At 57.0% G+C, this 13,998-nt stretch overlaps 1 protein-coding gene across 1 annotated transcript; it reads left to right on the top strand.

Annotated features, from left to right (window-relative positions):
* The first annotated feature begins 3,090 nt into the window (after positions 1 to 3,090).
* On the top strand, positions 3,091 to 8,656 carry TMEM92 (transmembrane protein 92). The gene is made up of 5 exons (XM_049635852.1): positions 3,091 to 3,362; positions 6,583 to 6,608; positions 7,438 to 7,512; positions 7,647 to 7,842; positions 8,070 to 8,656. The coding sequence occupies exons 1-5, from the start codon at positions 3,279 to 3,281 to the stop codon at positions 8,175 to 8,177; spliced, it is 489 nt and encodes a 162-aa protein (XP_049491809.1). The 5' UTR covers positions 3,091 to 3,278; the 3' UTR covers positions 8,178 to 8,656.
* Positions 8,657 to 13,998: the final 5,342 nt, after the last annotated feature.

Below are 13,998 nucleotides of genomic sequence, written 5' to 3'. Positions count from 1 at the left end.
CAGGAGTTCATCCGGAGAAGCGGGCCCCCCGGGCAGCTTCTTGCTCGGGGGCTGCCTCTGGGTGTGGGGTCTCGAGACCTGCCTGGTTCTGGTCCTGACTCAGCCCAACAGCCTGTGTGGCTTGGCCTTCCCGGCCCTCGGGGCTCCGGTTGGCTTCCCCGAGAAGGGAGCCGGTGGACCAGCTGACCTCCAAGACCCTTGCAGCTGGGCGTTTGTAGGATGTAGACAATCAGCTCGTTCTTTGGTGAATGGGCCGGGGAGGCAGCTAGCGAGTATGAAGACATTTCGACTCGGCCGCTCTTGGGAAACCCCACATGGAATTTGGCCTGGAATCTAGAGGGACCCACAGACTGCCTGAGGTCTCCGGGCCTCCCTGCCCTCCTGGCCCTGCGTGCCTGAGCATACACGTGCACGCATGTACACGCTCCCCCCCCCCCCCCCCCCCATTGCCAGATTAAGTGTTGAACAGATGTTGTCCTTGTGCCGGACGGTCCTACCTCTAGACAAGAAAGCCCCCTGTCTGCTCAGGCTGGGGCCCCATTGCACCCCTACCACCACCCGACCTCACCCACCAAGAATGCTGGGGCCCTTGGGAGCCATGATGGATGTTGACATCAGGGCTTGGTGTTCTTGGCCTGACTGAGCTGGGACCACCCGCCTCCAGGTCCCTTGCCCTGTCCCCAACCGCAGGAAGGCACGCAGAAAGGCAGTTTGGTGTCATGAAAAAAAAATGCATACCCAAGGGGCAGGTGCCAGATGCCCTCGGGACCCTGCCCCATGAGCCTCACTTTCCCACTGGGGAGATGTGGGGCAGGGGGTGGGTGGAGTAGCCATTCTCAGATGTCTGTCCCTATGACATTTTAGCAAGATGGGTAGGGTTGCCAGGTTTGGCAAATAAAAATGCGGGACATCTAGTTACATTTGAATTTCAGAGAAGCGACAGATTTTGGCATAAGTATGTTCCAGATATTGCATAGGAATATTTAGTATATTCGTACTAAAGAAATTATTCAGTTTGTCCGAAACTCAAATTTCACTGGGCATCCTGTATTTTGTCTGGCAACCCTAGATCTGTGTCAGGTGGATGCCAGAGAGCCAGAGGGGAGCCATGCCAGCCTCCTGCCCTCCTCCTGCCCCTCCTCAGGGCACTGGTGCCTGCCTGGCCCCTTCACCTAGTCAGTCCTCACAGCCTCTCACGTCTACCCCTCCAAGTCTTCTGTCCCCTTCTCAGCCCTGCCATTCTCCGCCCCCCCCCCAACCCCACCAGGATGCCCTCCTCCCTTAAGCTCACCCATCTTTCTCTCCCCTAAAGGACACGACTCTGTAGGTCTCCAAGCCTGGGCAGAGTGGCAGGGGACCCAGCGAAACACCCTAGGCCAGGTGTGTTGGTGCGACAGGGCAAGGGCAGGGGCAGGAGGGAAGCCCAAGTGAGCAACAACCCCACTAAGGAGGCAGCAGTAGGGGTGCTGCTGGGAGAAGGTTCCAGCACTCCCTGGACTTGTTAGAGGGGCTAGCTGGGGCCAGAGCCAACTGCATGGGTGGGAGAGAAGAGGTGCCCCTGCCCAGGACCTTCTCCAAGTTCAGAATCACCAGGAACTGGAAATAGAGGGCATTTTCTGGGGCCAGACCCTAATTCCACCAGGATCAGGAGACTGGAAGGTTCTGTCCTTAGAGGCAAAAAAGGGCCAAGAGATAATGAGAAACAGAGACAGGGAAGGAGGGACAGAGTCCAGGAGAGTGAGTGAGAAACACAGGGAGACACAGGACCAAATCAGAGACAAAAGAAAGAAACATACACACACAGAGAAACAGACTCCAAAAGAGACAAGCGGTGATTAACAGAGGAGAACAGAGATGGGAAAACAAGCGGAAATGTAGACAAACCGCGTGGAGACAGTGATGGGCAGAAACAAACAGGAGGACAGAGAGAGAGAGAGAGAGAGAGAGAGAGAGGGATGGGGAGCCACAAGGAGAGGTTAAAGACAGAGATGGGAGCCAGAGATAAAGAGAAAGCGGTGAGAGAAAAAGAAAGGACAGTCCGAGGAGGAAGTCTGTCCGTCCCTACTAAGTTGGGGATAGTTTGCAGTGGCAAAGTCCGACTTGAGACCCAGCAGGAGACGCCTAAGCACCCGGGAACCGAGCTTCTCCGGGAGCCCTCCGCGTCTCCCCAGGCCGGGAGCAGCACCCACCCATCATCTCCCCTTCGCCCTCTCCCCAGGGGGCGGGCTCCATCTCTCCGACTCCTGCACGGTGTCCCCAAGTCTCATCCGCCTTTGGGTGTCTGGCTCTCACCCTGCGCCCAACGCCCATCGAGGCGTCCCCGCATGCCGCCCGCTAGCCAGCTCTCTCCCTCGGGGAGACCCGGCCCCAAGTCCCAGCCGCACGCTGTGGGGCTCCGTGGGAATCCCGCGTTGGGCGATGCTGCCACCTGCCGGCCGGAGCCGGGAAGCACAGGACGCCTAGAGGGCCGGGGCGCGGCCGCCGAGGGTCGGAATCCGGCGCTCTCAGCCGGGACAGCCTCCGCGGGGTCTTTCCAAGGAATCCGGATGGGCCTGCTTCGCCGCGCCTCTGCTCGCCTGGCTTCCGCTTGGCCCCAGCGGCTGCGGCTCTTAACCCTGGGCCTTAATTTCCCCCAAGTCAAATGGAGGAAGTGTGTCCCCACATCCTCCCAGGATTGCAGGGGACGCCGGGGGACGCGAGTGTACTAGCGCTGTGCTCCTGAAATCAACCAGGCCGCCTCTCCCTCCTTCTTGGCCAAAAATGAAGGTGACACATCCCCACCCCCCACCCCACCCCATACAATGCCCTCAATCCACTCCCGAGCCGCCTCCTCCCTCTCCCGCAACCACTGCCCCCCGCAAACCCAGGTGGAAAGGGAATTACAGCGGGCGGGTCGCTTCGCCGGCATCCTCCCCCGCCCCGCCGCCAACCCCCCCACCCCCCATCCCGGCCCCGGGCCAGGCGCAGCACTGTCCCTCTCAAGCCGGGGCTCACTTAGGGGTGGAGGAGCGGGGATTGGCAAGGAGTGGCTCTGCAGTCTAGCACTGACCCCACAATTTTTTTTTTTTTTTCCCAGTTAACCTCTTCTACCTCCTAAAACCCAACCCAGATTTCTTCCCCTCCCCCGCCCTGTCCCACGACCGGCCCTTCGCGGGTGCCTAAGCTCCGCCCCTGCCCGAGGCGGGGCCCCATAGGTGGAGAGACGTGGGAGAGGTCGTGGCCCCGCCTCTCCCCTCCTCCCCCTACACACACGGAAGCTCTGTGGCCCCCACGCCAGGATGTCCGACACCTGGGTCCCAGGCCTCGTACCCACCTTGCTGCTCAGCCTGCTGGCTGGCCCCCAACAGGTGAGCGCTTGGGAGGTAAGCTACAGAACTTCCAGGGCCCTGAACTTTGTGGGTCAGGGGCCTACCTCTGGAGCGCCGTCACCACCTTCCTTTGTCAGGATTCCCTGGTGACCGTACACAGTTAGCAACTTCCTTTCTCTTTTTGGCTGGGAGGTGGAGGTGGGGGCAGCGGAGGAAGGCCCTGAGAAAGCCTGGGTTCCTTCGCCTGTGGGGGGACCGTGTAGAGGGCCCTGGACCCCGCCCACCACCATCTGACACCTAGCGCCTGTCTGTGAGTGGGGACTTTGACCCTCATATTAGCCTGGGCTCATCCTTCCCGCTTCCTCCCGCTAGTCCGAAAGCGGGCACTAGCCGGGACTGAGGTCTGGACGCCAGGCCAGCCCGTCTCCCTAACTGTCTTGTTCCTCTAGTGCTGGGTGACCTTGGGAGAAGCTCTGGTCCTCTCTGGGACTGTGTCTCTGCCTGTGCCTTAGGGGAGAGAAGGCTCCTTCCACCCCTTCTAGGAGCCGCGGGTAGGATTCTAGTCTGTGCAGGACTTGAGCTGGTTGCCTGACCCAAGGCTGCGTTGACCTCTGGAATCAGTGATTCTGAGCCTGAGGCAGGGATTAAGCACCCTCTCCTTCCTCCCATTCCTCCGTTGAACTCTGAAAATGATGCAGGAAATCTGTCCATTCCTGGGATGGCAGATTATCGTGGCAACTGACATGGGTCTAAAACAGGGATTTCTCACTTCTGTTTACAAATGCCTGCGACAGGGGTGCCTGCGTGGCTCAGTCGTTGGGCGTCTGACTTCTGCTTGGGGCATGATCCAGCCCCGCCTCCTGGGTTCGAGCCCTGCGTAGGGCTATGTGCTGACAGCTCAGAGCCTGGAGCCGGCTTGGGATTCTGTGTCTCCCTCTTTCTGCCCTTCCCCTGCTGGTGCTCTATCTCTCTCAAAAATAAATAAACATTAAGAAAAAAAAAGAGAGAGAATGCCAGGACATCCCAGGCCCCCTCCCCAGAACAGGGCACGTTCACACAACTGTGCAGACTCTCCTGGCTCTGCCCCCGAAGCCTTCGAGCTCCTTCTCCACCTAGTCTAGGCAAGCCCTTTGTACCAACACTAAGCTGAGCATCCTCTTGATTTCTCCCAGCAGCCCCAGGGGGCAGGTGCTGATAATATCCACGCTGCACATGTACGGAAGCTGAGGTTCTTTACAACCACAGTGACGCTCGAAAAAAACTCAGATTGAGCCACCCCAGACAAGACCTGCCCCAGGTTAAAGGGGGGGGGGGCGGGGAGAGAATCTGGGAGATCTGCCCTCCCCAACAGCAACTCTTGATTGAACCTTTTTGTGTTCTGTCCTTCTTCGTTGGGAGCCAGAAAAGCCCCAGGAAAGTGGGGTCCGGAATCTGAGGGGGAAGAGGGTCCCACTGAGTGCCTGGACCCCCTTGGTCTGTCCCCAGCTCTGCAGTTGCCCCTGTGTGCTGTGAAGATCTCACCCTCTCTGGGCCAGACATTGCGGAGCGAGGGGGGTGGGGGAGTGGGGGTGGGGGAGTATTCATTCATGATTCCAGCTCCAGTACCCAGGGGGCAAGGTTTGGGGTGGGGGGAGGCTTCCGCCTGGCCTGCGGCTGAGCCCAGAAAAGGGGAATCAGCCCAACAGTCATTAGTTGTCACTGGTTTTCTTGGCTTTACTGTTGTTAGCAACTGAGATGTGATTGAATTATTTCGAGTAAAGGTACAAAGACACGGTAGTCTGACCAAAGTTGGCTTCTTATGCTCGTGTTGTGGCTGTTTGTCCCCAGAGGCTAGGGTAGAGTGACAGATAACCTCTCCTCCGCTAAGGAGTTCCCACCCCTGAATCCCCCCTCACCCCCGCCATCTCTCACCAACTCCCCCCCAAGTTGAGGAGCAGCAAGGAGGAAAGGAAACCAGGTCGTCTGAAAAGGCTCTTTTTCGTTCATTCTGCCAATATTGTGGCTGTTGGGTTTTTCAACAGTGATGACAGACAAAAATCCCTGCCCTCTTGGAGTTTACATTCTTCTGACCAGACAATGAACAAGCTAAAAGGAACTGTGTAGTATGTTGGATGTGGGTAAGGACTGTGAGAGAAAACTGAAGTTCGGTGAGGGGAAAGGAGTGCCTTGGGGGAGTGGACGTAATTTTTATTTATTTATTTTTTTATTTTTTTAATGTTTATTCATTTTTTTGAGAGAGAGAGAGAAAGAGAGAGAGAGACAGAGTGTAAGCAGGGAAGGGACAGAGAGAGAGGGAGACACAAAATCCGAAGCAGGCTCCAGGCTCCGAGCTGTCAGCACAGAGCCCGACGCGGGGCTCGAACTCACGAACCATGAGATCTGACCTGAGCCGAAGTCGGGCACTTAACCAACTGAGCCACCCAGGTGCCCCTAATTTTTAAGTAAGAGGGGCAGAAAGGGGGTGCTGGAGCTAGGATACCTGGGGGAAAGAATGCTCCAGGCAGGGCTTATACACATAATTGCTATTAATCCGGTTACATTCTGAAACTGGAGCCTGGATGGGTATAGTTCTGGTGCAGAAGAGAAACGGAGAGAGAGAAACCCGGCCCACAGAGGAGGATCTGGGTGGCTTCAAAGGCCGAGGAAACCACCCCCCTCCTCCTTCCCTCCACCCCCTGCCAGGCAGGGATCCGAAAGATGAATGCAGATCATGAAGGCACGAGGAAGGTGGTCTGCCTTTACACGCAAGTGTCAAACAGCCAGGCGTGTGCAGGGGACTCCCAGTGGTTGCGGATGTGTGGGCAAGGGGGCAAGGGGGCAGCAGCTGATCGCCGGGGGTCCTGGCACAGGGAGCCACTGAAGGGAGCGTCCAGGAAGGTTTTGGGCGATCGGATTTGCTGGAGACGAACCTGCCTGCAGTGTGGGGAGTGATTCGGGGAGGGGGGTGCTGCGGAGGAGAGCTGCTGGTGCCCTGGACCGCCGTGGTCACACGGAAAGGAGATGGAAAGGAGATAGATCGGAGGGGTGGCGGGAAGGCGCCAGCTGACAGACCTGGGCGTGAGTGGAGGTGTTGTGGGGGTGTGGCGAGGAGAGAAAGGAGGGCTGGGGCCGCAGGTGTCAGCTGGGGCTCCAGCCCTAGACCTGGAGTGAGGTGGAGAGCAGGAAGGGGTTGACCCGCTGCGAACCTGCGGCAGCCTCTGCACCTGGGCAGCGGGTGGGTAGAGATGAGCTCCCCAGTTCACGGCCCCTAACCTCTGCCTCTTTTCTTCCGCAGGCTGCAGCCAAATGTGGTCTCTTCTTGTAAGTCTGGGCTTTGGGCTGTAACTTCCTGTCTGAGGAAGAGACACCCCAAATCCTGCCCTGTCTGCCTTCATGGGGGGGGGGGGACAGAAAAGCATCTCATCCATCATCCTCACCCACTGCCCTTCTAGCCTGAACGCATTTCCCACTCCCCCCCACCCCCACCAATGCGTTTCCCATCCCACCCCCGCCCCGCCCTCCTTCTCCAGCCAAGCAGCTTCTGCCTGTGGGCGGGTCTAAAGCCTAATCCCCACCCCTCTCTCTGCTGTCTCTTCTCTGAGGGCTCCCCCCCCCACCCCATCACCCTGGGTGGGGCGGGCAAACCATCTGTGCCAACTTTAATATATAAATGCCAAAAAGCCTGAGCACAATGAGGAGGGGGTGGTCCCTGAGCAGATGAATGTTCCCATCAACTCAACCCTGGGTGTTCCGGGAACACCCTGTCCTTCCCACCTCGTAGTCCATGGGCACCGGCAAGGGCTCCTCGAGTTAGCTCAGGGACAGTCGCCCCTGCTCCCCTCCCCAGCCATCTCCTTAGAGTGCCCTGGCACCCACTGCCACATGCTCCCCCACCCCTGCTCAGTGAGGTTGACAGAACATTCATTACACCCACTTTATGGATGAGGAAAAGTGAGACCCAGAAAGGAGCGGAACTTGGCACAAGTAGTGAGATGAGCCTAGAAGCCAGACCCTGGGTCCCGGCGCCACATGTCCTCCCGCTGGGCCCCGCAGCTAGGGCGTGGCTTGGGCCCCAGGAAATGGGTGAGTTTTGGGGAGGCCGGGATCTTCCTGCCACCTTGGGACCAGCAGCGTCTCTTTGCTCCCCCAGCACCTGCCCCAGAGGATTCAAATGCTGTGGTGACAGCTGCTGCCAGGAGTATGAGCTCTTCTCCAGTCCCCTGAGGTGAGCCCAGGGCCAGCTCCTCGGGCGCAGTCCTCAGGGCAACTGGCCTTCCCGCCCACGGGGGTGGGGGGCTGGGGGGGGGGGTCCGGGACAGCCCAGACACTCAGGGAGATGTTGATGGTTCCTCGCCCTAGGATCTTCGTCATCACCTTCCTCATCATCCTCCCCCTCCTGTGCATCTGCTGTCTCGCTAAGCGGTTCTGTCGCAGCTGCAGAGAACAGGAGCAGGACCCCCCAGCGGATCACCAGGGGCCCCCGGAGCCGCCCTCCATCGCCCCCCCAGAGAGGGTCAGGACGTCCACCTCTGAGCCCCCACCCCCCTACAGCGAGGTAGGTGTCTCTGCCCCACTCCTTGCTCGGTTCCTCAGCTGGCCATACCTCCCTATTGTCCAGGTTACAGGGAGGCCCTCCTTACCCCAGGCCTCTGGACCTAGAGAGGGCCCTGCAGCCACCATTGGGTCCCCCCTCCCCCTGGCGAACACGCACGGCCGGCACTTGGCGGGTGCCGGCCACTGCCAGGCCCTGAGAAGACTCTGTGTTCCCTCTTTCCCCTGCAGATTATTCTGAAGCCCGTCCTGCCCCCCATGGAGCCGCCCCCTCCCTACAGTGCCAGGCCTGAAGAATATTCTGGGATGCCCAGGGGCATCGACAACCCAGCCTTCTGAGCCACCTCCTGCCTGGAGCTACGACATCATCGGCCACCTCCTCCCCAGTGCTTCCTGGATCAAGCCAGAGACTCTTGGGACCCCCGTGATGCCCCCATCCGTCCTGCCATGTCTCTTGCTGTTCTTGGTTTTAACTTATTGCTTTTCCCGCTCCACCACCAGCCGCCTCTGTTGTCCTGAGTGCCGGTCAGAAGTGTCAGCGGCCAGCCCCCCACCCCCATCCCAAGTGAGAGGCTGCCAGGAGGAACATGTCAATGCTTGGAGGTGCCTGACAATAGAATGGGCCACTCTGGGGAGCGGAGAGAACCCCATTTCTGGGGGGTATACAAATCCTGGCTGGGCAGCCAGCTCCGAGATATTATAGAGGGCACTCCTGTTTCGTGCGCGATTGGACTGCGTGGGCTCTGAGCCACCCCCGGGTCTACCTGAATAGGGAAGACCCCATTGCCCCCTACCCCCAAACGTGTACTCACTAAATCTGAGCTGATCGTCACTGAGAGTCTGCCTCTGGCTGTGTGGGGTGGTGACTGGGGAGTGAGCCCAGACACTGCGGGGGTTGGGGGGGGGGATGGTGGGGGGTGGTCCCCACACCCCCAAATCCCACCATTGATGTATTGATGATGAGCCAGGGCGGACAGAACATCTGTGAACCACCCTCTGGTGAAGGATCTTTGGAGATGCTCTGACCCAGCACCCAGGTCTCAGGGTGCTAAGGAGGACAGGAAGTTGGGGACCACGTGGGAGTAACTGTTCTTTTCTTCCCCATCCCGTCCTCCCAGTGCTCTCCTCAGGAGATGTGACACTCAGCTCCCTGCCTTTCTCGCCATGGGGGTGGGGAGGGGGCAAAGGAGAGGGGTGTGGGGCAGGGCCTCTGGAGATCTCCATCTGCCCCACCCTGGAATCTCCTGGAAAGAGGAGACTGAAAGGGTAGGTTCACCCTTCTCTTCCAGCCCGGTGTGGTTCCCAGATGCTCCCACTTGAGCTTGTCTGCAGGGTTAACCCCTAAGAGGAAAGAACCATTCACCACCTCGGCTCAAGAGAAGAGTCTTCGTGGGGCATTAGTCACCATGGGACCTCCGGCAAAGTGTGGAGCTGGGGGACTAGCATTGGGCAAGGCAGAGTGAGAGACACCTTCCATGCCAGTGTCTCGGGGCTCAGGCAGGGCATGGCTCCTCCACCGTGATCCTGCCTTTGCACTGCTCCCCTGCAGCCCATGAATGCTGGCCTTCCTCCCCAGACGTAGGGCACAGCGGCAAGACTGGCCGAAACTCCTGGGAGGATTGGAGGTAGCACCCTGCTGTAAGCCTCCTCCAGGGCTCTCGATAATACCCATCCTTTGGTGGGGGGGGGGGGGGGGTCACGACCCAGGCAGGTGGCAGGGCCAGAAGCAGGGACACAGCACAGCCAGCTCCAAAGACACTAGGGCTGGGGCTGGGGCCAGAGGTCCAAAGGGAGAACAGTAGTTAGGGCCGAGGAGCAGAGTCGGGTTGGCGGTTAGGAGAATGCGCGCGGCCATGAGATGTTTCCCTTCAGTTTCAGGGATTGGTTAGGGGAGCAGAAGGAAGAAGGAAGATCTGTCTGCCTGATGTAAATGAGGCTAGCCCCAGTTAGAGAAGTCTCAGAGCTGTTGCCCTCACTGGGTAAGCACCCACCCGGGTGGGAGGATGGTAAGCGATGAGATTTACAGACCTGGAGGAGGAGGTCACCTTCTGCTACGTTCTTTTCGTCAAAGATGACACGAGAGCCCTTAGATCCTCCCCCAGCAGCAGGAGAGCGGCCTGGAGGGTAGTAGGCCTCCTGAAGCCCAACCTTGCTGGGACCTGGTGGCAGAAACGGCCAGTTCTATGTCTCTGTTGTATTGTTGGTGGGAGGGAAAATAGTGTGACCCTGGAGGGCAATCTAGCAGCATCCTTTGATGGCACAGATAGTTACAAATCTCCTACTATGTGTCCGGCACCTGGTATCCATTAAAATTTTATTTTATTATTTTTTTTAATGTTTATTTGTTTCTGAGAGAGAGCACAAGACAGAGGGCAAGCAGGGGAGGGGCAGAGAGAGACAGGGAGACACAGAATCCGAAGCAGGCTCCGGGCTCTGAGCTGTCAGCACAGAACCTGACACAGGGCCTGAACCCAGGAACAGTGAGATCATGACTTGAGCCGGAGTCGGACGCTTAACCGACTGAACCACCCAGGTGCCTCCCCATTAGAATTTTAAATGCTCATGACCCAGCAAGTCTGCTTCTGAGAATGAGCCTTCAGAAAGGCTCCTACAGGGGCTCCTGGGTGGCTCAGTCAGTTAAGTGTCCAACTCTTGTTCTCAGCTCAGGTCTTGATCTCAGGGTCCTGAGTTCAAGCCCCACACTGGGCTCTGAGATGGGCATGAAGCCTACATAAAAAGGAAGGGAGGGAGGGAGGGAGGAAGGAAGGAAGGAAAGAAGGAACAAAAGAGGGAAGAAATGCTCATACAGAAGAGCTCAGAATGATGTGCATTGCAGGCATCGTAACGGGGGGTAAACAAAAACACCCTCAATATTCACTGACAGGAGCCAGTTAAATATACCAGATCCATCCATATTGTGAGTGCAATGCATCCTTTAGAGGGGATGAAGGAGATCTGAAGCACTGACCTGGCAGAATGTTCCTCATTTCATCATCAGAGAAAAGACAAGTTGCAGAAGAATAGTCAATGATCTCAATTTGTAAATATACACTCAATCGTGCATTTTGTATGTATATATGTGTGTATATATGTATGTGTGTGTGTGTGTGTATACATTTTTTTTCCTTTGCAAATGTACAGAAAAGATCCAGAAGGATACGAACCGTGCCACAGTCACTCCGTCATTCCCCACACTTAACAGTGGTTGGCACCGTGGGATGGAGGGACGGAGGGAGCCAATTATAAGGGAGCTCTCTTACTTTGTATGCTTTGTCACGGGTTGTATTTTTTACAATAAGCAAGCATTGCTCTCAGATTTAAAAAAAAAAAAACCCTCTAATGAAAATATAGGCAGCTTTAGAAGTTTATGAAGACTTGCCTTGTGGACTTTGATCGACAGCAATTCACATATTATCAGCTCTGCTATGAGGAAGAGGCTAGAAGAACAGACATTTGGCACACACATGACATGCTTGCAACCAGGGAATAGATCATCAGTGGACACGGGAAAGCCTGGACGCCTGCCAGACATTTGAGGGACATGTGACGCCCATATGTTAACCCTGTGCAGATCTGCGACTGGCAGGCGCTCGGTATGTGTCGGATGTCTGGCTGGTTGGTTGCGTGGGTGAGCAAATTTCACAGGGACAGAATTCATTCCTTGCACTTGGCTTAACAGCTCAAACCTAATGAATGAATATCGAAAGGTAGAATCACTGAGTGAATGAACAGACGAACGACTGAAATGACTGAGTGGGCATTGGAATGAGCGAACAAATGGGCAGATCTGCCACCGGACGTTTGTAAGGACACGTGTGGCATGGTTAATAAGAAGGCGCTCCTTGTGGCTGTGGGCTTCGGTCTGCAGGAGACGCCCCAGAGGCTGGAGAGTACAGGGAAAGCTGTGGGGCTGGGGCGGGAGGGAGGTGGGGGAGGGGGCGGGGCTGGGGAGGGGCGGGGCTGGGGAGGGGGCGGGGCTGGGGGCGGGGCATGGGGAGACACCAACAAGAATCTCGCCTCACTCTGGGGCTGGGAATCAGAACTTCGGCTTCCGACATTGTAGTTTCTGCAGGTCTCAGTTTCTCTGTTGGTACAGTGAAGAGCTTTACCCCTTCCAGCTCTGGCAGGATGTAGCTCTCAGGCCGCCATGTTGGGAGGGGTTAAGAAGGTAAGAGAATCCAGGGGTCCTCCTGGGACCGCGACCGCCTTGTCTCCACCCCACCTCAGCCACGCACTCCAGTCCTGTCATCCCTGATAACCTCAAGCCTCCTACTCTCTGAACCCCTGAACGCGACCTCCTCTGCTTCCAGGTCAGGCCCTGCATTAGCCCCATCGCAGCAATGCTCTGAGCTCACGGAGGCCCCCAAGCCACTGGCCTGAGCCCCTTGGAAGGGTCACCCGCCACGTCCCCACTGTCCTCCATGTCCAGCCCAGAGGCCTTGATCCAGCCCGATGGGCCCTGCCCTGCCTCCAACCCCTTAACCCCCTTTTCCATGCATCGCGCTCACCGGGCAAAACCCCAAACTCAGGTTGGGTCCAGATTTTGCTCAAGAACAAGCACACCTGTGCGGCTGGACCCGCTTTAGAATCAAAACTGCAGATCTCAGGCAGGTCCTCGACTCCTCCAACGCGCCTTAGAAGCTTCCCATCCTGGGGGCGCCTGGGTGGCTCGGTCAGTCAAGTGTCCGACTCTGGATTTCGGCTCAGGTCATGATCTCCTGGTTTGTGGGTGCGAGCCCCACCTCAGGCTCCGTGATGAGCGCGCAGAGCCTGCTTGAGATTCTCTCCCCCCCCCCCCTTTCTCTGCTTCTCTCCCTCAAAAATAAGTAAGTAAACAAACAAAAAAGCTTCCCTTCCTCATTCTTGAGATGACGTCATTATTGCTTCTGCTCTCTTTGAGTTTCCCACACTCCCAGCCTCAATTTCAGATGGTGGTGACACCACAGACTTCAGAGACAAAAATGGACACGGCGACAGGAGAACCACCTAACACAACCTCACCTCTGGTGACATCCCCTCATACCCTCTCAGGGGTGAGCTCCTGCAGTTATGAAACATCAGCCGTTTCTCCCTCATTAGCGGACCCTTGTCATTATCCCCTGGCCATAAGTATGCCTCATCGCCGACCTTCGAGAAGCCCTGCCCTGATACCCTCATCCCTCTGTGTCTGCTGTTCCATGCCCTTCCCCCACCTCCCCACCCCCTCCCCATCCGCATTCCATCCTGCTCCAGCCAGCCCTTTGTCCCCCTCGTGACAGGCAGTGGCTCTTGTCCATATATCACCAGTAACCTACATCTTTCCGAAGCCAAAAGTCAATTCTCTAGCCTCATTTTCTCAGTCTGTCGGTGGCATTTGACACACTTAGTCACTTCCTCCTTCTGGAAAAGCTTTCTTGTCTGGACTTCTTTGACTCCACTCTCCCGGGTTTTCCTCCTACTCAACCCGCAGCTCCTTCTCAGGCTCCTTTGCTCTCCTCTCCTCCTCCACCATCTCTGAATGATAGTTGACCTGAGGGACCCGAGTCGACTTTGACTCTGTCTTCATCTTCCTTCCCTCCCCCGTAGTGGCTCTCATCCGGGTCTGAGGCTTCAGAGACCATCTACTGTCTGATGGATCTCGAATCTTTGTCTCCGGCCAAGGCCTCTCCCTTGAACTGCAGACTTCTGTCCTTAACAACTATTTAACTACCTACACCTCCACTTAGACCCTGAACGAACACACCACAGCCCAAACTAGGGTCTCACTTCCCTCCACCCCGCCCCAAAGCCAAGTCCTTTCCCAGTTGTCCCATTCTATGTAGATGGCAGCCGGCCAGCTGATCAGGCCAAAAATAACCCAGGGATTGTGATTTCCCTCCGGGTCTTACCCTCTCATCCGGCCTCCAGATTAGATCAGACCATGATGCTACGTTTCACCATTTCACTGTTCAAGCCCTGGACCAAGACGCGGTCAAGTGTAGCCCGTGCCATCCCTAATGACATTCTACCCGGTTTCCTGCCTCTGTTCTTGTGTCCACCTTGGTGCTGCTGTTCATCCGACACGCTAAAGTCAGGGAGAGCTTCCTAAAGCACGAATAAGACACGCCATTGCCCCACTTGGAAGCCTCTGATGGTTGCCTATTGCGGTCACAATGAACGCCAACCCCCTGACTGCAGCCTG

The sequence above is a fragment of the Panthera uncia genome, chromosome E1 (assembly GCF_023721935.1).
Source record: "Panthera uncia isolate 11264 chromosome E1, Puncia_PCG_1.0, whole genome shotgun sequence".
Lineage (NCBI taxonomy): Eukaryota > Metazoa > Chordata > Mammalia > Carnivora > Felidae > Panthera > Panthera uncia.
The sequence above is the reverse complement of the archived record's forward strand: the minus strand, read 5'-3'. Positions and strand labels throughout refer to the sequence as shown.